We start from the raw sequence: 27110 nt of genomic DNA, 5'->3' as shown, positions 1-27110 counted from the left end.
GTTGTCGTCAGGAAACATTAGCTAAGCAATCAAGTAGTATATCTTATATTTAGTTGAACAATCTGTTCAGCTGATATATAAATTCAATCTAGACAAGTGATATGTATTATTGTGATTTAAATGGATGCTTTCTATCTTTAACCCTTCACATTTTTCCCTGTTTACTGACGTCTTTCCCCACTTCTAAATCCGATTTCGCACCGAGTGCCTGGGAGCGGATGCTCAAAACTCAACGGTACACTCACTTGTCCAGCATTTGCACCGCCCCGGTGCGGTGCTTGTCCCGCTGACCCTCGACGCTCTCGAACTCGTCCGTGCCGTCCATCGTGTAGAGCGGCAGGACGTGGAACTGCTCGTCGTCCGGGAGGCGGGCGTCGCGGTTGCCGGGCTTCAGCAGGGCCACGTGCACCGTGCAGCCGTCCTGCATGTTGTGCAGGTCGCGGTGCGAGTGGGCGCAGAAGTCGAGGCAGGCGGTCACGCCCGAGAAGGGCTTCCCGGGCTCCAGGCCCAGGCGGCAGTCGCTGGCCTCGTGCTCGTACTTGGTCTGGTTGTCGTAGGAGCGCGGACACACCTGCTTGAACACCGGCGCCAGCAGGGTGGCGATCAGGTTCATGTGGTCCTCGATGGCCGCCTCCTCGCTCTTCACCGACAGCCGGAACTTGCGCACCGTCTTCGAGCGGGCGTACTTGCAGCCGTTGTAGTACATCGACCAGGAGCAGCCGAAGGAGTACGACGCGCCCGACGACTCCGGGTCGAGTCCTGCAAAAGAGGTTTCGAAATTGTGTTCTTAAAAATGCCATCATCATATCAATAATATCTGGAGATTTAAAACCATCTCAAGGGGGGCCAAAAAGTATGCTTCAATGGGTTCCTTGTAAAATGACTTGTAAAATGTTATGATTACAAACCTTGGCAGGCACAGGTGCGGTTCTCATTGGTGGCACATCTTCGCGTCGTGGGAAGGCCGTACTTGTTGAGCTTCGGGATGAGGTTCTTGTAGGCATTGTCCGCCTCCAAGCGGGGCATTCCGTCCCAGGCCACCATGCAGACCACGATGTAGGCGGCTATGCATCTAAACAACACATAAAAGAAGGCAGTTGGAGATAGTTGAGGAGTGCATAAGTCATAAGACTCACCTGTGTCCCGGTCGCTTTTTGACCACCACTAGGATCTTCTCCTCCAGGTCGGCTCTCCGGATGACCCACTTGGCCACCGGACAGCCCTGCGAGGTCTTGCCCTCCTTGCCCGTGTAGACGATCTTCTCGATCCTGAGCTGGCGACCCGTGAGGTTGCACCGCTCCTCGAACTCCCTTCGCAGGTCCATGAGGGAGGAGGCCGTGCCTGCAGAGAATCAATCGGATTAGACATTCGAATAAATAAATGCATCTGAAGATCACTCACCCAAGTGTGTGTAGTAGGTGCCCGGCTCCGGGGGATTCTTGTCGGACTGGAAGCACTCGCACTCGGGGATCTCCGTCTTGTTGCCCTTCTCCAGGCGATCCGTGGTGTCGAACATGGGGTTGATCTTCTCGTGCTTCACCACGATCTCGGGGATCTCGTCGGGCTTCTGCTTTCCCTTCGCCTTGCCCGCTCCATTGGCGGACTTCAGTCCGTTGCCGTGGGCGTCGATCAGCTCGTCCTCGTCGAGCAGCTCCTCCTTCGGCTGGATGCCCAGTCCCAAGCAAGTGCCGTCCTTCAGGTGCTCCGCGGTGGGCGGCCGCGTGCCGCCCTGCCGACAGCAGGAGAACCCGTTGCTCAAGGCCTTGCCCTCGCCGCCCAGGTAGGCGTACCCGCCGCCGTGGCCCAGCATGCCCATGTCCTCCATCTTGGGCTCCAGCATCCCGTGGTGGCCCAGATGGGGAGGAGCGCCGTGGCCAAGCGCGTAGCGGTGCGGCGGAATGGGGTAGGCGGGTATGTCCTTCTCGTAGTTCGTCGGCAGCGGGATGATGCTGTTCGTGTCCGGCTTGCGGTCGAGCTCCATGAGGGTCTGCCCGTGGATCTGGTGCGGCTGGCTGGCGACCGGCGGCTTCCCGCGGCCGCCGTACGTCGAGTGCTGGTAGCCCGGCACGAAGTTCTGCTGGAAGTTCTGCTGGAAGCTGCTGGCCCCCGCTCCGTAGTACGCCGAGTTGTGGTGGTACCCCGCGTACTCCTGCTGCCCATGGCCATGTCCGTGGCCGTGGGAGTGGGTGTGGTGCTGCTGGGCCGCCTGACCCGCCGACGACCCGTCGTTCTGGCAGAAGTCCGCGTACTGGATGAAGTTCTGGTAGTTGCGCTCGTAGCCCTCCATCTTGTTCGGCTGCGGCGGACCCAGCAGGCCCGGCTCCGTCTTAATGTACTGCGAGTGCGAGTGGTAGTCCTGCCCCGCTGGCGGCGCTCCTCCTCCCGCGTGCGGGTGCGGCGGGTAGTGGGCGCCCAGTGGCTTCAACCCACCACCCCCGGGATCCGTCGCGTTGCGATCCCTCTCGATCTCGGCCGCCGCCTCCGCCGCTGCCGCCGCCGCCGCTGCGCGACTCGCCTTGCTGCGGCTGCGCGACTTCTTGGGCTGCGCCACCGGTGGCGCCACGGGAGGAGCCACCACCGGCAGCGGAGGCTCCGCCGAGTGGCTGATGGTCGTGTGCTGTCCTGGCTGGTGCTGTTGCAGCTGCAGCTGCAGCTGCGCGTCCTGTCCCGCTGCTACTGGGTAGCCGCTCCCCAACACGCTCGGCTTCTTGAACGAGTTGGCGTGGTGCGGCTTCCAGATGTGATCGCCACCACCTCCGATCGGCTCGGCAGCCACTGCCCCACCGACCGCCTGCTGCTGTTGTTGCTGTTGCTGCTGCTGCTGCTGCACCTGCTGCACTTGCTGCTGCTGCTGCTGCAGGTTGGGCAGCGGGTGGGTGGGCGTGGCACTGCTCGGTCCGTTGGCGCTTAGCGCCGCTTCGGGCCGGAGATGGTGGCTATACGATAAAAAATGACCGGTCTGCTGTTGCTGCTGCGGCTGCTGTTGCTGCTGCAAGGGCTGCTGTTGCTGCTGCAGATCCGGCGGCGGATCCTTGGGATCGCTCTTGCGCATGATCATGGACTTGATGCGGGTGTTCAGGTGGAGCCGCTCGCCCTGGGCGTACGCCTCCCCTCCCAAGGACTGCTGATGTTGCTGTTGCTGTTGCTGCTGCTGCTGCTGCCAGTTCCAGTCCTGCATCGGAGGCGAGGAGAGGTGCTGCTGCTGCTGCTGCTGTGGCGCCACGTAGGGCTGCAGACCGTTGCCCGTGGGCGACTGGTGCTGCTGCTGCTGCTGCAGCAGGCTGCTGCGCGTGGGCGAGGGCGGCACCGCCTGGCTGGGCGGCTGCATGGGCGAGGAGGCGGGCTGGGCCACCGCGGTGGGCGGCGGTGCTGGGGTGGTGGTGCCTCCACTGACCACCGACGCGGGGGGATTGCTGCTGTTGGTGCTGCTGCTGTTGTTGTTGCTGCTGTTGCTGGGGTTGCTGCTGGTGTTGTTGTTGTTGTTGGTGTTGTTGTTGCTGGCTGTGGAACCGCTGTAGTCGCCTGAATACCCGTTACAGTTGAGTGAGCGCGGCGGCACGCTGCTCACCCGCGGATATCCAGGCGTGTCGTTTCCCGACATCGTCTTGTTGAGGTCCGCTCCCAAGTGCTGCTGCTGCGACTGCTGCTGCTGCTGCGACGGCGGCACTGGGGCTGCGGTCACCTGGCCCGCGTAGCTGGGGGCGAACCCCGCCACGCCCTGCAGCCCCACCTGGTTGATGGCCGAGGGGGCCGAGGAGAGCTGCTGGCTCTGGAAGTCGTACCGCTGGACGGGCGCCGCGTACGGCGACCTTCCGTAGTTCGGGTCGAATCCCAACCCCGACTGCACGTAGCCGTTGGAGGGATACGCGTACGACTGCGTCTGGAAGTCCAGCGAGTTGAGGGACGTTATGGCCGGGGTGTTCTGTGGTATCTGCTGTATGAACTGGTTCTGCCAGCCCTGCGACGGGTCCGCCTGCCATGTGGGGTAGAAGGCCATGGGTGCCTGAAAAGCGAAGGAGTTAGTTAGTTAATTATATAAGTTTATTACTGGTGAAGGCCTCCCAATCAACAGTTTCTATTTGTTAAAACACTTGATCACCCGTTTAAGTATTAAAATCCTTTTTCGTGAGCTGCTGCCTCCCCTCTCTTTAATTCCAGGTCTAGACTTAAATCTCATCGCAGTACATTTACCGCCTCCATCCCCCTTCAAGCAAGATCCATAAATAAACATTTTGGTCATAAAAACATTTCAAAAACTGACATGAATTATGTACCCCGAGGCTGCCTGCCTGAATTGGCCAGCCATAAATCATATTCTGTGTGCCCTAATTAGGCTCAGTCTAATTGGTGTGTGGTGGTGGCGAACTCCAGAAGCCAAAACAGAAATTTCCTCTTTGCCCTGAGTTACAACTTCCGCGGCGAGTACACAAAGCACCACTGTTAATTAACGCGCCTCGAATTATGCTACATTTTCGCTCCCTGAATAAACAGGAAAAGCCCATGAAAAGAAATAAAACGAATAACGAGCCAGGAAAACAAAGCCAGACTGCCGGCCAGACCCAAAACTCAACCCGTTTTCATTTGCATTTTTACGAGCGCGCAGAAAAAGTTATGAAAGTGAAAGTGGGGAGTAATGGACGGGGGCCACAATAAAATCCAAATAAAATGTAAAAATTAAAACGCAAACAATTTGTGTAGTACACAGAGAAAAACTGTTTCAAAATTCGCCATCACTTCCTATTATGAATATTTCGTAGGGATTGAATTTTTACGAGAAAACCAGATTGCGTTCTGTAAGTATAAAAGAAATATGAAGTCCTGGTTTACTTGGGAGTTACTCTTTAAAATGTTTGCAAAGATCTGGTGAAAGATTTTTCCCGAGTGCAGGCAAGTCGAATTGCCGGGCAGCTGGCTTCCTGTATCTGGAATTTATCTGAATCTGCACCTGGCTCACGTGTGTGCGTGGTGTGTGGTTTTGTTTTCAATAGCATTTAGCAATCATTGATAAAAATCGACAAAATCTTTATGAATGAACAACGGGGGGACTATATATACTATTTGTGTATGGCTGTCTGGCCCTGGTGTGTTTGCACAGCTGCAGTTGATTGGGCCCGGGGCCACGTGACGTATACGCAATGTGGCCATGCGGATTTATGGGCTTCTTGTGTTTTGTATTTTGTATTTTGTATTTTGCACTTCGCATTTGGCTGCCTTGAAACGGAAAATGAAATGAAAATCAAATCTGATTGACTGGCGGGGAGGAGCAAAGGAGGGAGGGGGATGTGTAAAAGAAAAGGTCATTGGCATTTAGGGGGAAAATCGAAACCGATTGATGACTCACCATGGGCTGCTGCGGTTGATCCTTCATGGTTTGAATTTGTGCGGTTATCTGGTGTTGCTGCTGTGGCAAATGTTGCTGCTGTGCGTGCTGCTGCTGCTGCAGGTGCTGCTGCTGCTGGAAGTGCTGCTGGTGATGCTGCGGCTGCTGGTACTGCTGCTGCTGCTGCGACAGGAGTTGCTGCTGCGACAGAAGTTGCTGGTGCTGCTGGTACTGCTGCTGCTGCTGCTGCTGTTGCTGCAGGCTGCCTGTTGCTGTTGTGGTATTTGGCGATTGCTGCGGCAACAGTGTTGCTGCTGGCACTGGACTTAGACGAGGCGATGTTGCTGATGCAGCGGCTGCATTCAGTTTGTTTGCTTTGGTGGAGTTTTTGCGGGCGCGTGACTGCTGGAAAACAGGGAAGAAAATAGACGGATCTCCAGTTAGTTATGGCTATTGACAAAACAAAGTGTAAGCTTTTGATAACTCGCTTATCTGAAACAAATAGAAGCTTACACGACTCTAAATTATATGCAACAGAAAATCCTCTTTCCTCTAGATCTATAGAATTTTATTACCCTGTTTTGCGATATAAAAATAGTTTTTAATGCCTTCAAAAAAGTGTATATTTTTTATCATTTGATTTCACACTTCAGTTTTGTCACAAATTCAGCTTCAAAAGTGTTAAGCTGTTATTACTTTTTTAATCACCATACATACGCTTTTAAATTGAACACTCTTGTTAATTCGCATGCCATAAACTTTATATTCTGTTGATTTCACTTTTTGACTCGTAATTGCATAGCTTAAATTATTTTTAATTAAGGAAATTTGTAAGTTGGCACAAATATTTTAATTGCCTCCCCATCCGATCGCATAAATTATGCCCACTTCGTTCACATAATTTCAACTTGTTTTCAGTCTGCAAACGCCGGCCAACATGTAAAATTTATGTTGCCCACGATTTATGCGCAATTTATTTGTGCAGCCGAATCCGAAAACAGAGGAAAAATGTTGCAAAAATTCGTAGCAACAGCTGCGGTTGCCATTTGTTGTTGTCGCTGCGGCCGCTCGCCATTAAAGGCTTTCAAAATTTATGTTCATAAAAGTTGCTGTCGTTTCTTCTCGTCGTTTATTAGTGTTATTTTTCTGCTTTTGCTTGGCGAAGGGATGCAAAGTCTAATGGAAAAGGCAAAAATAGTTTTACGCTGCTTTTGGCAGGTCAATCGATAATGTCAGGTCAGATATTTTTGCATAATGCTGGAGAGTTTTCTTTTGTGGGCGAACCCGACATTGTGTAAACTTAGGAAAAGCCTAAATCTATTTTTTGTTTGAGAAATGTTTTATTGGGTTATTTAGGATACATTCTAATAGAAATAAATAGAATAAGCTTCATCTTCATTAGGTAGTTAACCCAATTCTCTCCTTTAAGAAAGAATTGTTTTATAAATTATTTGAAGTGCTGACTGGGCAATTCGGATCCACACAAACAGACAAACTTGTGTTGTTCTTTTTCAACATTCTGATGAGAAGGGAATAAATTCAAGGAAGGGGAAGCCGTTCAAATAAACATTGTGTCTGTCGGAAATTTCTGGCAATAAATCAACAAACTACTTGGGTCCAGGGCAAACAAGTATTTCTCGAAACATTTCTGCTAATTGCGAAAGGCACAAATCAAAAATGGCCCGAAAAGGCAGCATCCAATTAATGCGGCTTATGTGGCAGGGAGTTTTGTGCAGACAATAAACACAATTTGCATACATGGCCAACAAAATGGCAGTCAAAGCAAATCGTTTGTGCAAATTGGCTGCAATAAAGTGATTTATATTTTACACATGTGTGAAATAATATTTGCCACCTTGGCAGGGCATCTCCCGCATCTCCCGCAACATGCAGTACGTATTCGTACAGTATGTGTCGCATAATGCTATGCAAATAAATCCAACAATGCGAGCTGGTAAATTCGAATTCCGCTCCTTATCTCTGGGACCAGGTGGCAACGAAGCAGCCAAATAACTTGAACAAACACCGGGCTGGAAAAAGGCGAGGAGGTAGTGCGGGTGCTGGTGTTTTCCCCCTTTTGCTTTCTAAAAATATTTGCATTGCAAACATTGATGGCTGGCAAACGCAGGTGCAAAATTAAAATAAATTTGCACGCAATTTCCAATTGAAAATTGCCAATTATTTTTGCTTACATTTGCTTTTTTTGTATTTTAAGAGCAAACAATCCCAAAATAAATACACCCACAGATGTGTGCACACCAATAGGGCTTTTGAAGTGCCTAATTCGGAAAAAATGTTTTCAAATACGTGGAGATGTGATAAACTCGTATTAACTTATATTGCTTTGTTAGTGGATCAAAACTGTTTTAAGTCACGCAAATTTTTCTATTATTTTAACCTCCGCTGTCTTTATAAGCCCCCATAAATATTAGCATTGAAGTATTAATTAAACTTTCGCAAACACCGGCGAAAACATTTGCTTAGACATCGACAAACAAGCAAGAAAATAAACAAACACGGCGCAAATGAAAAATCGTAAAGAAAGTAAATAGAATTTATTTCAGACCCGAGGTCTTGGGTAAATGTTTTTCTAGTTTTCTGCGCTGTGTTTAATGCATTTTTCCCCACTATTTACCCAGTTCATAAAAGTTAATTAAATTTTTATGATCGCCCGTTTGCATCGCGGCAACTATTTGTTTCTTGGTAAAATAAATAAAACGTTCAAGAAAGATGGCACCGCCGGAGATATGCCAGTGCACATGTACGCGTATGGGTGAGTATCTGTGGCTGCGAGATAGTGAGAGATTAGTGAGTTGCAGTTGACACAGCTACAACAAAAACAACAAAAACAACGAGAGCCGCGGGCAATGGCCCTCGGCATTCTGTGTTTTTCCACATCTATTTCTCTGAGTGTTGGAAAGAAAATTGCGCGCTGGGTAAACAGCAATTAGTTGTGGCTCTGTGTGCGTTTATCTTCCAGTGTGTGTGTGCTAGTGAGTTTTTTAATGTGTGTGCTTTTACGCTTGTGTGAGTTACATCGCCTTGATAATAAACGCAGCGGAATAAGGTTAAGTAAAGGTAAAAACCTTGGGAAGGCGGTCATAAAATACCCTTATTTAGTTTAATGGAGTACAAACTAAAGTGAGAAATATCATTTACTACTAAATTTTTTATAAATATTATACAATATTTGTTATATTTTGGTTTTGATTTTTAAGTTTCTTCTGAATACGTTGCTTTTATGAATCACGTTTTTAGTTGACCTTACCTATGCAAAGCACACTATTAACCCGGCTGATATTGTTGCCAGGCACCAACTATTTTACCAGCTCCTCGTACACCAGCCCCACATTCACGCTGATAAGAGCCATATAACACCTCTCTCGCTCTTTGTTTTTATAGTGTGCCAGCACGGCCGTCATAAATTACACTCATAACAGAGTATACAATATAAATTATTTACATGTCCCCAAAGTCAAAGTCTGCTGATAAGGCGCAGGGGAAAAGTGGAAGAAGGAACAAATCAACAGCCAAAGGAAAGAAAACAAGGTAAAAGACAGCAAAAAAATATAAAAATGCAGCGGGTAAATTGTAAATAAATCAAATATTAGTTATCATTAGCGCTGGAGTGAGTTCTTATTTGTTTTAAGTGTTATCAGCAGCGTATTTATCTAGTGTCATGTCGTGCTTATATTGGGAAATGGGAAGATAGGCGAGGGAAAATTTATTTTCTTGCAGGAAAATTAATTACCCACTGATAATTGGAAACTGGGAAAATTCATAAATTCTTCACTTAATAAAAGGTAAAGCGAAGTTTTTCAATACTCTTTTACTATCTGGAAAACTGCTGAAGTACACAAAGTTTAGGATCTGAACCTTTGGACACATATATCCTATTTTGGGATAATGGCCAGCAATTAAAGCACATCTTTATCTTGCACACTCTGCTTATGCGGCAGAATACTTCATTTCGGACTCGCAAGCACCATTTGCTATAACGGCAAATGCAATTTCTATGATTGCATCCAGGCATCTCGTACTCGCCTGCATTTTCCATTTTCCATTTCCCATTTTCCTGGCTCTGGTTTTTCGGTTTTCTCCGCTCCTAATGCTCCATTCTTATACCCGTTTCGTCTCTCTTTCGCTTGAAACACCTTTGGCTACTCAAATATTTAACTTGTATTTCGTATTCATGCTAATTTTGCATTTTCCACAATTTCCCCCCACCTCCACCTCCGCCGTCTCCTTGGCCCCTTTATTGTGCACAGAATGTGTTTCTTCTCCTGTCCGCTCTCCCTTCTCCTCGTCCTGCTTTATTCCATTCCATTATCCTGCAGCGTTTTGGAATGGTTATGCTGGTACACTCAGAAAAATTATTTCTCTTTCAACACGCGGTTATTCTTCAATCTGAGTTCTATAGCTCAGTAAAGGTACAAAAGCAAATCTTTTAAAAAAATCCATTTGTTCGAGAGAACTAAGGGTAATAGTTTCACTATTAAAAGGACATTTCTCCCAGTGCGCCACAGTTTCAGGCTCTTGAGTTTCTTGCGGACTGTCTGACTATCTTCTCACACTCACACACACAGTCGTATAAGTAATTGCAACTGCATGTGTGTCTGTACTGTACTGTAATTGTACGTGTCGAGTGTGCGCCGTTGAGCAGGCTACGGTTTTTTTTCCTTTTTTGCTGGCTTGTTAGCATGTGCTTGTGTGCATGTGTGTGTGGAGGGCTGTTCTGCGTGTGTGTGTATTTTATTCAATTTAGCTTTCAATTAGGCTGCAATTGTTCGTCCAGCGCACGGACAGTTGCATTCTTAAACAGCTCGCTTCTGCGGCAGCTTAACTAAAATCGAAATAATCCACCGACATGACATTTGCCCCCAAGAAGTAGCTGACTAATTCAATTTGCGCCTTCTGAATTATTAAAGTTCAGTTAGTCAATCGGGAGGCCTTTCAGCGAGCCATCATTGATTGCATTCACTTCCACTCACATCATCATTTCGATTGCATATTTGCGATAAATTAAATTGGAAAAGGGCCGTGGGAGTACACAGCTACCGAGGGTTTGAGTGGGCGGGCAATTTATAATCAGTGATTGAAAAGGCACTGTTTGTTTACGACGACGTAAGGTACACGGTAAATACAAGCGAGTTTAACTAGGTAAGGCACTTGATACGCAACTAACGAAAATACATTTTTGGCATTTGTAAGTTGCTGATGGGCGCCACGGCTGAACGAAAATAGAAACTTTGATTTGTGTGTTAAGTAATAAATACATATTAGAAACAGTGATTTTAAAGTTAAGTCAATCAATACATTCCATCACTGCTTTCAAGCATTACTGGCTCGTAATCAGTATCGTAAATATTTGCAAATAGCATCCGAAAGTCATTTGGAAATGGATGGAAATGTTTGTTATATAATGCATTTCGCTATGCTCTGCCCCCGCTTTTATTTTTTTTTTTGCAGAAAACTTGTTTGGATGCTCTTTCCTGTCTCTTTCTTCTCGGCTCCATCCATCTCTGTCTGCTCTGCTCTTTTTTGCAGCGTCAGCTTCGTGCTGCCTTGTTTTTGTTTTAATTATTGCCAGGCATGCCATTAATTTTGGCATGTCGAGTCGTTAACGAATTCCTTGGCAATTCTTTTTTGCTCTCCCCTCTTTTCTTTTGTCTTCTCCTCTCTTTTCTCTCCCCCCTTTCCATTATTTTCTTTTACTTTTATTCTTCTTTTTTGGCACGCCATGGAACAACTTCTATTGTTCTCCTTTTGGCTTTAATTTCTGTTTGCTGTCTCTGATCGGTTTTAAAGCTGGCGTTGCTAATTGCTGCATATTTAAGAAATGTTTGCCGTATATTTGCGCAAATAAATAATTACCTATGCATGTTCACCTCACAGAATGCAGTTTCCTCGACTTGTGTTTATTTCACATTCGGTCGAGAGTCCTCGGAAGACTTTGGCATCGTCGTGACAAAAGTTAATTACAAAGTTTGCAGCGCGGAAACTGCCAAATGAACACGAACAAAGCGGAGCCCCGAAAACGGGGATAGCATGCAACAGCAACACTGCAACACAAGTTGCAACTGCAACAGAAATTGAAAATGCAACAGAAAGCCATTGGAAACGATACTTAAGCATTGGTGCACGGAAAAAAATTCGCACTTCTAACGGCCATCCAGCGATGATTTATACATATATTTGTATATTAAATTAATAGTTTTTTTTAAAGCCAAATTAACTGGTTTTGCCATCGGAAACTTCAACGTTATTATTGTTAATGGTTTTTGGTGAGTGTAGGACCAGAGAATAAGCACCAACAACGTCACAGGCAGTTAGGCATTGTGGATACATTGTACACACACACGGCGGCAATTGGCACACACGCACACACACTCTCGCATTCGGGCCAAAAACAAGTGACTGGATCGCATTGTACAATAGAAAGTTAGCACAGCTCGTTGAAACTCGGCTTCGGCGCAGGAATGGGAAATGGAAAATGGGTTTTGGGAATGGGAATGGGGACGGGGACTCCACTCCACTCCACTCTACTTGTTGGATTCGCAGGGAAGATTGTGTACATCCGACAGCCCAAAGCCGAAAGCGATCGCAGATGTCGGCAGCTGACACTAGTGTGAGAAATTTGTCATGAGGCAGCTGAAATGTCGGCGAAAAGAGGGAAAAGTGCCGACTAGAGACAACAAAATATATTTTTACAACTTATGCCAATAGTATTGGTTCGCTGATCTTGCAAACTTAATTTAACAAATCGTTAAACATGCCAAAATCATGAACATTACTCGACGGTCTAATGGCAAATTGGAACTGTGTGTTATTAACCATATTTGTTTGAGGGAAATATTACAATTTATATCCCAAAATGCAAAATGCTATTGGCTTAATTACTTGGCTTACTAAATACAAAGTAGTTGTATTGCGAAGAGGCGTTGCTTTCGTTTGGCAGCTGCTGCGAAGTATAAACAATTATGCTAAAATGCAATATTTACGGCCTCGTCGACTGTTATGCTAATCACGTTGTTTATGCTGCGAGAGTGTTTGTGCGGTGTGTTGCTGTATACGTATTGTCGATTGCATTTGCATACAAATTGCAATGTAGACGAAGAAGCAGCAACAAAAGCAACAAAAGCAGCAAAAACAGCAGCCACAATGCAGAACAAGTCTCGCATAATTACAAGCAGAAGGAGAAGATTTTTCGCAGGCCACAGCATAAAACGAAATATTTCCCGTCTGCCGTTGCATTTTATATTTGCATTAATATTGGCATTTTGAACCACACTTTAATGGGTTTAATTTGCCACTTAAAAATATGGCAATAAATTCCTGCTTGAAAAGTTAAAAAACTTTGCCAATAAAATGTTTTTAAATAAAAAAAAATGCAGGGTTTTTTGAATCCTATAAGGCTGCTAGCCAAGTTAATAACAAATTTCAGTATTTCACATTTTTTCTCCAAGTGTCTTTCGTTTCCAGATAAAGTATTTTAATCGAGCATTGTCTGCGACAAGTAACCCAAACAAAATTGACTCAATTCCTGTGATTGGAAAAAGTAAATTAAAGGCAGCAGTTGCTGTTTCCTTTCCTCCTCGCTTTTTATCCTTTTTAGTTGCACGCGATGATTTAATGCCTTGTGCCACTTCATTTTCAGGCTGTCCTGGCCATATTTAAATTATTATTATGCCAGGCCATAACAGGCAACACAACAACAACGGTAGCAAAAACATAATTAAAAACTTGTCTTCAATTGCCATAAATTCACGTCAAAGAATCTCGTTGCTAAAGTTGCCAAATACAATTTTTTGTACCCTGCTCTACTCTGCTTTCGTTATTATTATTATTTTTGCAACAATCTCTTTGCCAGGCCGGCCTGAAAATTGAAGTCATTATTATAATACTAGTTTGTGTTATTTTTACGGTTTTTTTTACTAAACTAGTTTTGCGGCTTGGCCGCGATTTGGCCAAGTGGAAATGTAAGTATTTGCAAAAGATTTCCCCGCAGATTTCCCACTCGGGTTATTAGATCGACTCGGCTAATTGCCGGCGTATAAATTTATATATAGTGCTATTTGTGAGTCATGAATGGGGAAGCTTTTAACTTGTTGGTTACTTTGTATCGAACGGAAATGCCGACCTGACAGCTATATGTGAACGATTTTTAAGACGTATCTACATTTTATTTTGTATCTCAACTGCTGAGCAATTTGACACCATGAATCACCTTTATCTGATTTATTTGTGTATTTTGCGTATATCCATTTTATACTGCCTTCGGCAAATCGCATTTATATTTTGATGAGCTGCGAGCGTTTAGTCATTTAACGAGTTAATTGTTTTGCACGTCAATTGGAAGTCAAATTAAGTGCTTTTTTAGTGAATCGAGAAATTCGCATATTTTAATCAATTAAGTGGTTCTTTGTGGGATGACCATCAACATAATATAAACTTAATGGTTGGTAATTGCTTACAAGTCATAAAGCTGTTCTAAATTTGGCATTCGTTATATATTTTATTTGTGAGTTGCATCGTTATTTTAAAATTTATTTCAATATTTATTATGATTTGGTTGTGTTGAAGACTTTTTGTGTTGTTATTTATTTTCTCCCAGCGTTTCCTCATTCGCTTTTATAGCTCGGCCAACAAGTCTCCCAGTAATAAACTGTTCAAACAAATTTAGCCCAATTTGTCTTCATTTATTCAACATTTTTGCACTTCCCTCCACTCGATTATTGATTTACATTCGCTTTTACCCCACTCAACATTCGTTTTGCACACCTGTGTGCCGCCCTCGATTGGCATCGTCATCGGTTACCAAGCTGGGCAGAAAATAAACAACGAAATCAAAATAAACTTTTCCCTCGCTTTTTTGCCTGGCAACGAGGTACGTAAAAAAAAATATAAAAAAAAGCTACAATTAATTTGTATGAGCAAAAAATGACAAAACAAAATATACAAAAATAATAAAAAGGGGGAACACGCTCTAAAAAAATCAAGAACGGCACGCGAGACAGTGTATCAATGGTCAGGGGGCTCGGAAACCCCCCAACCCCCTCACAAAAAGCAGTGGCCTTAGGCTAAACAAAAACCAAAAAAAAAAAAAACACAACTAAATCTCAAAAGGAAAAAAAGTGCTTTGCAAGTGTTGATGAATGAGTTTTCGGTTGATATTGCTGGTGTGGTTGCTGCTGCAGTTGTTGTTGCTGCTGCTGGTGTTCATATGTGGTCGTTGTCAAGTGCATAACAAAAATAACAATAACAAAAAAAGGGTGAAAAACAACGTCAACTGGCAACTACAACCAAATGACTCAATTTACAATTGTAAAAAATTGCGAAAAAAAAGTTTTAAAAATCCGCGTTACGTTGTTGTGCTCGTTGTTGCTGTTGTTGCTGTTGTAAAATGTGCAAAATGTCAACGACAACAACGACGTCACAACACAGCTTTTGCATTCTTTTTTGCCGTTTTATTTTTTATGTGAATGTTAAATTTCAGTGTGCGAGTGTGTAGTTTAAAGTTTTGCTTGTATTTTGCGCGCTGTGTGTGCTTTGCGTTTATTGAACTCGCGTCGCGGCATGAGGTTAATTGACCTCGTGCTTAATGCAAAAATAAATATAATTTTGTACAGCAACAGCAACAGCACCAGCAACAACAGCAGCGACAACGAAAACGAAGTCAAATGAAAAAAGGGTCGCAGTTGCCGTGTAGTTTGTGTAGTAAGAAGTTTAAAAAACGAAGGTAAAGAGCAAAGCAAACAAGTCAAAATGAAAACACGTTTAAAGTGTTTAACATACAAACTGATATGCGCAAGTATGTGAGCAGTGATATGTGCCTGGTAAGCCGAAGAATATAGGGTATATACAGGGTTAGTTTGGCAGCTATGGAATTTAAAATAAAAAATATTAAATATATTTCCTATATTACAAATTTTTATCCGCGGCCCAAGACTATTTATTATGCATGTCACACTCCTTCCAAATCCACTGAATGAATATTTGAAAAATTTGATTAACCCTAAGTCTGTGCAAAAGACTCAAAAGAACCCAATAATAACCATCCACTTGGCACACCCAAATCATTGAACAATTTGTTCTATAAATATGTAGAGAAACAGCCACATTGTTTTGCATTATTTTATATTGTTTTTCGATGAAATAAAATTGTTGCCTACTTTTGGTTCATTGAACTGAGGCTACATTAGAAACTTTCCAAAATATTAATGAATAATTTATAATTGAAATTCATGGCCTAATAAAATGATGAATATTTTATGGGGAATTAACTGTGATATCATCATTTCGATTTAATTCAATTCGATTCAATTAAATTTTGGTTTATGAGACAAACAAGAGATATAATAAATCGAAATGATATTTTTCTATATTAAATGTCATGTGACATGCATAATTTATTTGCAAAGGTTAATGCCTTAAATTCGGCTAAAAATGCCATAAAGCTTTTAATTATGCATAATTATTTCGGTTAGCCGAGAGTCTAATTAAACACAATTAAAATGGTTCTTCGCTGGTACAAAATGCAAATGAGGAAGAAGTGGGCAAAGACGGAGGTTCAGTGACCGCCGAATAAGTGAACTTTTGGCCAAGAGTTTTGGGCTTTGAAAGAGGTCTTTGAATTGAAGTTAAGAGGCGGATCAACTTGAGATCCAAGTGAAGAGCCCCATTATTGAAGTGGGGGCACCAAATCCTGGATTTGTGTTGCTTTTTTTGGGATTACACCCGGAATCTGGTTCTAGCCGTCCCCTAAGTCCCTCATTTCGTGGCTTATCCCACGTCATTAAGTTACTTAATCACTGTATTTAATTTCCTTACGGCCCGGCTCATTATCTCGTCGAGTTACTGGAGAGTAAAGTGGATCTGGGGGATGCGGCCTGGGGACTGGGGACTGGGGATTGGGGAACCCGATGTGAGTTGGAGCGTATTATGAGCTACTCGCACTCGCATGAATCACTCATACCTCCGATTCGGCCAGCTGGTTTTGGCCTTTTCTCTCTTGCTTCACCTCACCTCGACTTTACTTTACTTCACTTCACTTTATTTATTTTGCGGAAATGTTTTTCTTTCCTCGGCGTTTACACCAGAAACTCGTTTCGCTAATTGGCCCCAAAAACAAAGAGCGGCACAAAAAATGCGAATAAATTGGCGACAGACATTAAGTGACTTGTCTTGTTAGCCCGATTCCGATTCCAATTCCAATTCCGATTCCCACTCCTTGCCAAGAGTCGATTTGGGTTAAGCACAACGCAAATGGCCAGAACTTACCTGCAAGGGAAAGCGAAAAAGTGTTAATTAGTAAAAGTCGTCTGTTGGCCAAGTGAAGTCAATAAAAATGCTTATTAAATATGGACAATTAAGTGCAATTGCAGCAGAGAGAAAAACTGGAAAGAATTTTTGCTTTAATGTTTTTAGTGCTGATGTTACCATTATGTGTACGTATGTATATGGCAATTGTTTCGATATTAAGTAATCACAACTACATCTTAATGTGAAGCAGGGCTCTATTTTCTCCCTGTGTGGATTTAGCTTTGGAGTTACGTGCCCTCCGTAATTATATCAATCGATTGCAATTTATAGGAAAATGCTCCGTGGATCCGAAGGCCAGTGTCGGACGGGACAAAGGAGAACCTCGGGTTAGTGGTTATCCTTGAAATAGTACAATGCCTGCTGCCCGCGGAGGCTGCGAAGTCGGCTGCGACTGCGCACTGCCAAGGTAAACACTGTCATAAGGTCGTAAAGGTGCGAATGAGAGGGGAGACAGCGCCAGAAAGAGAAGGGAAGGTGGGGTGAAAGAGAGAGAGGGAGGCAGCATAAACAGGCTCCAGAATGAGAGGGCGAGTGCACATTAAAAAATGGGAAGAAGACAAACTGCTTTCGGATTGAGAATCAGATTCTTTTCTTCTCCTCCTTCATCTCTTTTTTGCTCTTTGTTCGCTGGCGAGAAGAACACAAAAAAAGAACGGGAAACAAAGAGAAAGAAACTGAGCAACAACAACAAAACTCGATTAACTCGACATTAATTTTAATTCGACATTTGCCTGTTCCTTAGTTCACCTTTTTATTGTCCTCTTTTATGTGGAATTTCCTTTGATTTTTTCGGTTTCTTTTCTTTGCTTCCCCGCAATTAAATGCTTGCTTTTTGTTTTAATTTTGATTTTTTCCTTTGGCCCTCGAGCGTCTGCCGAAATGCAAAGTGTTTTTTATTAAACAAGTTCTATTTCCGTTTTTGGCTGACTTTAACGAGGGATCATAAATCATCGACGTTCTGTTTTTGAACCTTTCAAAACGAATTGGTTTCTGTTTCAGTCCGTAGCAGATGCAATCAATGAAGCCGTTAAAACATACGTATTTAAAACCAATTCATATTAATATTAACGACTTCCCTTTTAGAGGAGGAAACATTGTAATAGAATCCATTGAGCGTCTTTTGCAGGGGACTTTCCCACTAATTAGGTAATTTATTTCAGCCCCGCAGGTTGAAAAGCTATAAATAATCCAGGAAACACTTACAACCGGACAACATTGTCTACTTCTTAATCATAAGAAATCTTAATGGCAAGAAATTCGGGCATTGTTTTATAAAAAACTCAATCAACACATTAAAAATATTAAAAACCGTTCTCTGGAATTCAATCCAAAAAATCTTTTGCAAAAAGCGCAGTTGAACGATGCAGGAATAATTGATTTGCTTATCGGCCGCGGCGAATGTGGCCAAGAGTTTGGGCCAGGGTCTTCGACACCTCGAAAGCACAAGCATTCCCAGGTTCCTAAGAGGTTTGGATGGGGGTTTTTTGAACAGCCTAGAGAAGTGGATTCCCCCGAGGCTGTGCCGAGGTCACGTAGACCCCATTTATATCAAATTATCTTACCATAATAATGAATTGTTGGCAATTATAGGCATTATCGTTATTTATGGCCCTCGAAGTCGTATTCCAATCTCTTTGCATTTTCACGTCCCTAGGGAGCTCTTAAGCCCTTGCAGACATAAAAGTAAATCTAATTAAACGGGAATGCCTTGCGATCCGACGACTACGAATAGAACCTGAGCCAGTGGGCTGTTCTCATAGAGAGAATTCCATCCTATACACAAAGTGACTCATTGTAATTGGCCTCTTCCGCTGCGCAAGGCGGAATTAATGAAATGTCTTCTCAAATCGGCATTGAACAACTAATTGAGTAAAACATTAATTGCCCTAGATTTTTCCCCAAAAGCGAAACAAAAACAAACTTAATAACGATAAGGGGAAGGGTGTCATAAAACACTTTGTTGAAGGCAATTGCTGGACTGATAAGCGTCCTAATTATGACGGAAGATTCTGGCAGAAGAGAGGAGAATTCTTTTGCAAATATTCCAGGTGTTTTTGAGCTTTGCATTAAGTGAATGCTCTTTAGCTAATGGCGTTTCCTGCTTCGATTTAGTTGCCAATCAAGCCATGACATGTACTTTTTCCAGCCACTTACGACTACATATATTCAATTTTATGCAAGAGGGCTTTTTCATTTTTCATTTTTCATTTTAAGCCAGCCCTCATTACTCCTGAAGGCTTAATTAGAGTTCGCGCCTTTATGTCTCATTTCCTGTGTGTTGGCTCATTTGGCAACAAAGGAGAATCAATCACCCAACAAGAAATGATACAAAATGGGAGAAAACGTTAATTGAATAGCCTCTTTCGATGATTTAGGGAAAGGAAGAGCAAGAAAGGAATAATAATAAATGTGAATAATAAAGTGGTCACGATTAAAGAATTTTTGTTTTGCTATCAAACTTGAATAGAAAAAAATCAACTAAATTTATTACTTCGAGAGTTTTAAATTTGTTTGAAAATATTTTTCGTTGGTACTTGAATCAAATTAAGATGAATGCAAATGCAAAAATCATAAAGTTGAAAGTTTATTTGCATTGTTATTGCAATTTTGTGATTGTCACTTGAATTGCTTAGTGTTGTTACTGCATTTTTGTTGGCAATTTTTGTTACAGCATTTTTTGTTGGAATTGTATTGCCGGCATTTGTTATTTTTTCGACTTGGCTGCGGTCTGGCGGCCCCTTGGCATTAAATGAAAATTTATTTCACTAGTTGGGTATGTGAAAATTGTTGTTCATGGGGAAAACTATTTCTGCAAGACCATAACAAAAACACAGGAATCGGACAAAGAAATGTGTCAATTAAATTTGAAGTCCAACAGCAGTTGGCTATTGACTACAAAATATCTAGTAGATGTGACTTGCCATCTCAGCCACTCTCTTTTTGTTCAAGCAATTTGCATTTCTTTCGGCCATATTTGTTGAAAATAAAATTAAACTGCAGTTTAAACAAAGCTAAAATTAAAAGCAAATATTGCCCGGGCCAAGAAAAAGAAGGAGAGAGCGACACATTTACATATGCAAACATGACATAAAATGTTTCTCGCCCTAACTGCCACGCCCCTTCTATATTTCCTCTGGTTGGAGCATCTTTCCTTGGTTTTTCGCCCCATGCCGACTGAATCTTTGGGTCTCTGCAGGAATTTTAATAAACGAATGTCAATATTTGCCCAACATAAAGCAGAAAATACAACGATGGCTCCACAATTGCAGTTGTCGAGTGAAAGCGGAGGAAAATCGGAGGGAAAACGAGGTCTCGAGACACTAAAAGTCAGAATTCTCGTGTCTCCTGGTGTTTGCTTAAATGTTGTATATTTTTTGCTGGGCTGGCAGCTCCTCGATTTGGGCAATTCAATTAATCTGCAATTGAAATGCAATTGATGTCACAGGTGTTGGAACCGATAAGCCAAGCAAAAACCTGGGCATCGAAACGGAAGCAAATAAGCTTTGATGGCCACAAAATGTACGTTTTAAATTTTTATTGATTCACTTGGCAGAAGCTCTGGATAGGTTTCAAATTGAGGCAATAAATTGCTAATATGATTTTCATGTTTTTAAATTTTAGAAACCAAAGAATCATTGCACAGCTCAGTATGCAAATATCCTATGCTTACTACATGATAAGAAATATTTGTTTACCAAGAAACTCGAGCTCCAGAAAATTAATGCTTTTGATTATATTACAAGAATGTTCGTTGAATTCGTTCGAGTTCGAATTAATTTACCATTACCAATGGTCTGTAACCTATTTGCAAATGAGAGAAACGAGAATCCAATTTGAGGTGAATTGTCCTGCAACCCGGTAGAAACTACTCCTGATAATCAACCTTGATCAAACAGGCGAGCAAATGCCAAATGTTGTGTTTCCATATCTGTGCAGTCATCAGAAACCAGGGAAAGGAAGCAAACATGGCCGTGTATAGATTACAAGGCAATCACCTAACACCTGAGCTAAGACACTGATAAGGAAAATACCTTCGCTCTGTATTTATCGAGGTGGGGATCTAGGAGAAGCACTCGACGTCTCCTAGTTTTGTATCTTCTCCTTTCTCTCCAACTCGGCCCTCGATAATCGTTAGCAGTTAGCATGGGTTTTGGCACTACACGACAGCTAAAAACAGGAAAAATAGAAAAAAAAAACAGGGAACACTGCGGGGCAAGAAAAGGGCACTTGAATCTCTGCTTTTCCCCATGCAAAACACTTAACTATAATTTTTTCTCTGTTTTTCCGTCCTCTCGACCCATCTCGTTGCTTTATCAATTTGACATATTGACGTTGAGCGCTGAAAGTGCATTAAAGTAGCTGGCAGATGCATAGATACAAATGTATCCGGAAAGCCAGTTTTCCTGTGGACTTTTGCCAGCCTTCTTGGTATTGACACCTGACCCGATTCATGGTCACAACCGATGACAAATTGTGCTCCAGGCCAAAAGAGAGAGATGGCTGGCGATAGAGATGGTCTGCAAGTGCTTGTTAGCGCTTTTGGCATTGTTTGTGCACTATTCTGGCCAAAAGCATTCCCCCCTCTTCCCCTCCTCCCCTCTTCCCCCTTGCATACACATACTTTAGTTGGCTTTTTTGCCTTGCACGCTTTTTCGGTTTTTAGCAGAGTCATGGAGCCGCATTTCTCACATCAGAAGTGGTGGCCAGGGGGGTTTTCGTACTCAGACTTTAGTCTATATGGAGGGCCCAGACAGGATATGAAAAAGTGTCGGTGTATAATGGCAAAAGTCTAAGATATACTGGCAACAACAAAACAAATACCGAAGAGCAAATAAAGATGGAAGAATGCACTTAAACCCAAGTGAACTCTGGCCACAAAGAGTGGGAGGAAAAGGGCGTTCATGCCACAACAACTTCCAGCTAAAAGAAGTTATTGATATTATTTTAATTTTGGCCCGATAAGATGGCAAATTTCGAACTCGTTTCTCCGAACTCATTGTTAGCGGGAATATTTCAATCGCGTGTCATAAAATTCACATTTTTTGACTTTTGACGCGCTGTATTGCGGATGACTCAAGGTAATTGTGGGTAATTTTGTGAATTTTTATTTCTCTATAAATACTAGTTTATCAGCATTGGTATCTGGTTAGAGATAAGACAAATTTCTTATCTGATTTATAGGTTCTCCAATTTAGAAGTACGAATTACGACAGTCTTTAATACCTACGTTATAAAGTGGGCTATGATGAAATTAAGTATCTCAAAATGCAATGCTGGTTTTTATCTAATCTATTTCGATAAAAGATGAGGAGACCATGTTCTTGTCAGTTTGTCAAACTCTTAAACTAAGAAATAAATTTAAATAAATACAATATATAGTTTAGAAAGGCAGAAAAAATATTTATTTAATTTTCACAGACCTTTCAACTAATTATGTCACTTTTTCCACGTCACTTTTTTTTTTATCAAAATTGTAATGGTAGCTCTGTGACTTTTAGTGGAGCATTAAAGCTGTCTTTATAAGGTCTACTGGGCCAAATTGTTCGCCATAATAACCAAAAGGCAGCGTAATAAATTTTAAATAATTACCTATTAAGGCTTTACTTGGTCGTTGGCCGTTACTTATACATGAATCATCCGTTCGTATACGTATATTACTTGGTTTGTCTGTATGAACGTGGCCATAATGGTCTAAAGCGAAGAGGAAGAAACACGAAAATGGCTCTCGAAATTGCTGTAATTTATGATGATGTCCTAGATTACATGAAAATTGTTTTCTTTCGATTACAGTTTGCCACAAATAGAGATATATATTTATAGTTATACATTTGGCTCTACCTATATTGTGGACATTTGTCACAGTAATTCAAAGGCCTTTGAAAGAGTTAAATTAAATGTAAATATAATAAACGTGTAGCATAAATCCATGCCTGACAGTTTGCCCCTAAAACCCTCGTCTCTCCAGCAAAACTGGCAAACTGGTTGCGACAACTTTCTATAGATACTTAGATACATCTGACGGCTTCCTTGAGCGTGTTTGCTTTTCGTAAAACAAGCAAAAATGAAAAAAATTAAATGCAAAACTAAACCTAAATATTTGATCTAAACTATGCCAACCTGGTTTCGTTTCTAAAACCGTGTATAAAGTTTCTACTTTGTCTCGGGAAGTTAAGCAGTTGATTTACTGCCTGTGGTAAGTACTTTTTGTGTGTGAGTAGGTTTATCTGGCAGAACCTTGCTGCATATATACGTATGTATACACATTTTTTGAGAAGGAGCAGTTGGGGGTTCAACTATCGCATTATTTATGAGTTTGTTTGTTGCTTTTTGTTGCTCGTCTCTCGTATCAGCTCATTACAATGATTTATATTGGGCATTAGATAAATGCTATTGTGAAAGTTGTAAATGTTGTTTATATACTTCAAACGCTCGCGTATGGATATTTTTATCAAATTTCCCCTTTCTAAAATTAGTGTAGGAAATTTGCCAAGAAATACATTTCACAGGCCAAATTTAGTACTGAATGCAGCAATTTCTTGGGTCTACTGACAGAAATTTCAATTTTCATTTACAGCAAGTGTAGCTTTGCTCACTACATTGTTGGAATTTCTTTTGACTGCTAATTGAATTCGCCATGGTCGTTCATAATGGCCTAATGAGCATTATTAGAGGCCAAATGCCTTTGGTCAGCTGTCTGTTAATTTCCTTTGATTTCTTTCGCAAAATGTAAATATTCGCATTTAAAAATATTGTTCAATGCTTCGCATGACCTGTATTGTTTTTGATTTAATACTTTTTGTATCTTACATCTGAAAGTGTTTTCCAAATTATCTGCTTACAAAACTTCGCCGATTTTGTATAGATTTCCTGGGTTTTCTTTCTCCCAGTCATGCAACAACATTTTTGGTTGTTAGCTAACTGCAACATGCAGCTGCCACAGCTGACTTTCCCACATGGATATTTTTGTTTTTACTTTTATTGTAGTGCCTTTAATGATCTGCACGAAGTAAAACTTTAATTTATGTATATTTTTAGTTTAATGCCGGAAAATTCATGAAAATTTATATTTTTTTTTTCACTTAGCTCTTTTGTAATGAAAATTTGGCAACAAGCTAATAATAATCGGCGGCGAGGCTTATAAAATTTCCTTAAATGTCAAGCAGTTAAACCAATAGCTAAAGCTGAACTTTTCTTTTTTATCGATTGTTTCTTTTGCTTGCTACACTTTGTAATTCAAACTTATAACCCACAAAAAACTTGTTCGTCTGCCATCAATTAAATTTCAGTTTCAGAATTTTTACTATTGCCTTTAATGTTATAAAAACATTTTAAAGTTTCTAAAAGCTCGATTAAAGCCCGTACATAATTAAACTATATTAATCTCCCCATTAACTTTCCGGAGAGAGTTTGTAATGAAGTAATTAAGAAATGAGAGCGCACATCTTAAACTTGGTAACCCTGAGCCAATCAATTAAGATTATACATCCCAACTAGCACTCAACTGGGGATTTATGGACCTTAGCCCAAGGTGAAATCATAAAGATGTAAAAAAAAAATTTCCCTGGAAGGCAGCAGCTGCAGTACCTGAGATTAATGAGGGTTGGGGCACAAAGAAGACACTCCCTAAAAAAGGGTTGATAAGGAATTTTCGATTAGAACCTGAAAACAACTATGCCCAAGGGTTAGATAACTTTTTGCCCCTTTTTTAAAATACCTTAAACAGAAAGAACGGAATTTAATGAGTTTTTGCCGGGGAGAGGAGGGAGATTCTTATGAAGACATGTGAACTTGATTGCCAAATTTGTTTTTGCTCTCATAATTGTTGTAGCTATGTACTTTTCGTGTATGGGAAGAGCAAAAGTTGAGAAATTGCTTGTGTATGCAAAACTTTTACATGGATTTATAAGCTGGGAAAACTTTTTCCCATGCGACTCAAAGTTTTGTGCTGCATTGGAAAAAAATTTATGACAGTTTGGGAAAAGTTTTTTGTTCATTTTTTCCCCGGCCAGAAAAGAAGAACAAAAATTACTTAAAAAAATGACAAAAGAAGGAGGAGGCGTACACAAATGGAAGGCGTGGCAGTAAGTACAAAATGCGTAGTGAAAAACTGAGAAAGAGAGAGCAACTTTCATGAATTGAATTGCATAAATCATGTGGGGAAAAGTTTTGTTCTTCGGGAGGAGGATGGATCTCAAGGTAGCCTATTGCCAGGGAGATAAATTCACAGAGGCACGCGGAAATGCAGGGGTTATGGCAGGCCAGAAAAGGGGGCAGCCGGGCGTATACTTGATATGGTAATTTATTATGTTTTTATTGCCTTTTGTTGTGTGCGATGAGCCAAAGCGGAGCGACTGCAGCCCTTGCCTGGTCATTAATCTTGGTTATGCCGCTCGCTCGCACACATGCGCTATATCCCCAGCACACACAAACACACACGCACACATTCGGCCGCACGGATACACTATGAGTTATCCTTTTGCTTTTGTTCGCAACTTGAGTCGCGGCCAAAAAGCCGCCACGCATAACACGGGTCTATTTAACTGCGCCGTCGAAGGGGTACATTGAACATCTCAGCCTGTCGACAGGGGTTGCGAAATTATTTAAAAAAAATATTTACTATAGTAACTAACAAGGCAACTTTAATAAAAAGTTAAAGTCTAAAGTCTAAATCAACTAGTAAACTTTTTGCTCAAAATAAAACATTGAATTTGTAGTGTGTTCAAACGTTTAGAAGGCAATTCAGAACATTTTTCAATTAGGTGAACAGGTGACATATTATAAATAACATGTGATAGAGTAAACAAGTTATTCTTGGCAGTAAAAATACTGCAGGGTTTCTTTTTAATGGCCTAGAGAACTTTTCCTATAACATAGGAAAAACCGAGCCTAGGTATCACTGGGAAAAGCAGGGCATCATTAAATCGACTTCACACCACACTCACATTACTTTCTTCCTGCTTTTCGTGTGAGTTTGTGTTGGTATAAGTGTAGCGCAAAAAATTAAATTGCGCAGATAAATTTGCGCAACGCTAATAAATTAATATTTATGGTTGCCTGCCCTGCATAATTGTAATTCTGGCTTTCCACTTCCCCTTTTGCGCACAACTCCCCCAACTCGTGTAGTTATTTCTGTATTTCGTATATTTTCTAATTTATTTTGAGTTACTTTTGCACATTTGGCTCTCGGCCATCGAAAAATTAGTGCAATTGCTGGTTTGTAAGTGTATCTTCAAGATGCACATCATATAAATTTATATATATACATTTACACACACGATCTCGTTATTGTGCGCCGTATTTTATATAGCTTGTCTTTCTTCTTATTTTTTGTGAGTGAGTGTATGATTTTTGTACTGTTTTTTATGTCGTGCCATTTCAGCGAAGCTCGGCAACAAAGCATAATAAAACTAATTGTCTGCGCTTCGCTCTCACACAGAGATACATCCATACATAGCCACACACATTCGCAGATAGTTTCGCGAAAAGAGAGGCACAGCAAAAAGGAGAAGCGGACCACATGTTTGCCATTCTGAGTGTTTCCTTCGCCTGGAGTAACAACAATAATTCTTCCATCTCTGGAACTATATTCCATTTCTTTTACTTTAGATGTGTTTTCCTTTTCCTTCTGGTTTTTGGGCCCTTTCTTCAGCGCACACAAAAAGTTTAGTCTGTCCAATAAAAGAAACTTGGGCATAGTTTCAATTGTAATATTGGTTGCTTTCCAGTTCTTATACCTAAACTGATCTCAAAGATACAAGGATCATTTAGAAGTTTTCCAGATCACTTTAGAACTACGAAAGTTTCGCTTAAAAAGAATCTACTTAAACCAGTAAACATTTGGTTCGATATTTATGGGTCAATAAATTATTAAAATACCATTTTATAAAGTTTTGTTTCCCATTTAAAAAAAAAATGAAGACCTCGGGCACAGCGTTATCAATCATGTGAAGTAAATTGCTGATCAATTAACTTAATGATGGTGATAAAAAGAGGGAAGAAACCTCATTTTTTTTAAATTGATTATTAGTCAACTCTTATTCGTTTATTTGTACTGATTTAATCTTTACCTAGTGTTATTGCAACTGTTTCTATTAACATAATACAAAATTTTGTAAAGAATAATAAAATCCAGCTTAATAATCGAATAATGTCTAAGTTTCAAAAGATTCCCCAACCATGTACTTCACATTGCCTAACTGAAAGAAACCCAATTTTTCGCTCCGCTGCGGCGATATGTTGCAGCCACACAGATTTTTGCGCGGTGCAAGCCTCATCGACGTCATGCAACGTGCAGATACAAAGTAACACAAAGTGTATCTGACGGATCTCTCGGCTGTTTTTTGGTTTTTGGCCAACGCCGCTTCACGGTTTTCCAACCATTTTCGAGCAGGAACTTAATTAATTCATTAAAAGTGTAGGAATTGCATGGTTTGCTCGCTTTAAGCAAATGAATTATTAATAGAAAAAA

The 27110-nt window shown here is 41.7% G+C and overlaps 1 protein-coding gene across 1 annotated transcript in view; it reads right to left on the bottom strand.

Moving 5' to 3' along the window:
- The window catches only part of LOC108099046 (DNA N6-methyl adenine demethylase), a 91781-nt gene that overhangs the window by 5318 nt on the left and 59353 nt on the right, over positions 1 to 27110 (bottom strand). Inside the window, 5 exon segments of the mRNA XM_017202307.2 lie at positions 246 to 759; positions 909 to 1072; positions 1137 to 1341; positions 1402 to 4003; positions 5342 to 5725. Of these exon segments, the coding sequence (XP_017057796.2) occupies positions 246 to 759; positions 909 to 1072; positions 1137 to 1341; positions 1402 to 4003; positions 5342 to 5725 (3869 nt within the window).

The sequence above is a fragment of the Drosophila ficusphila genome, unplaced genomic scaffold (assembly GCF_018152265.1).
Source record: "Drosophila ficusphila isolate 14025-0441.05 unplaced genomic scaffold, ASM1815226v1 contig_288, whole genome shotgun sequence".
In the NCBI taxonomy this organism is placed as follows: Eukaryota; Metazoa; Arthropoda; class Insecta; order Diptera; family Drosophilidae; genus Drosophila; species Drosophila ficusphila.
Note: the sequence above shows the minus strand (reverse complement) of the source record. Positions and strands in the feature narration are given on the sequence as shown.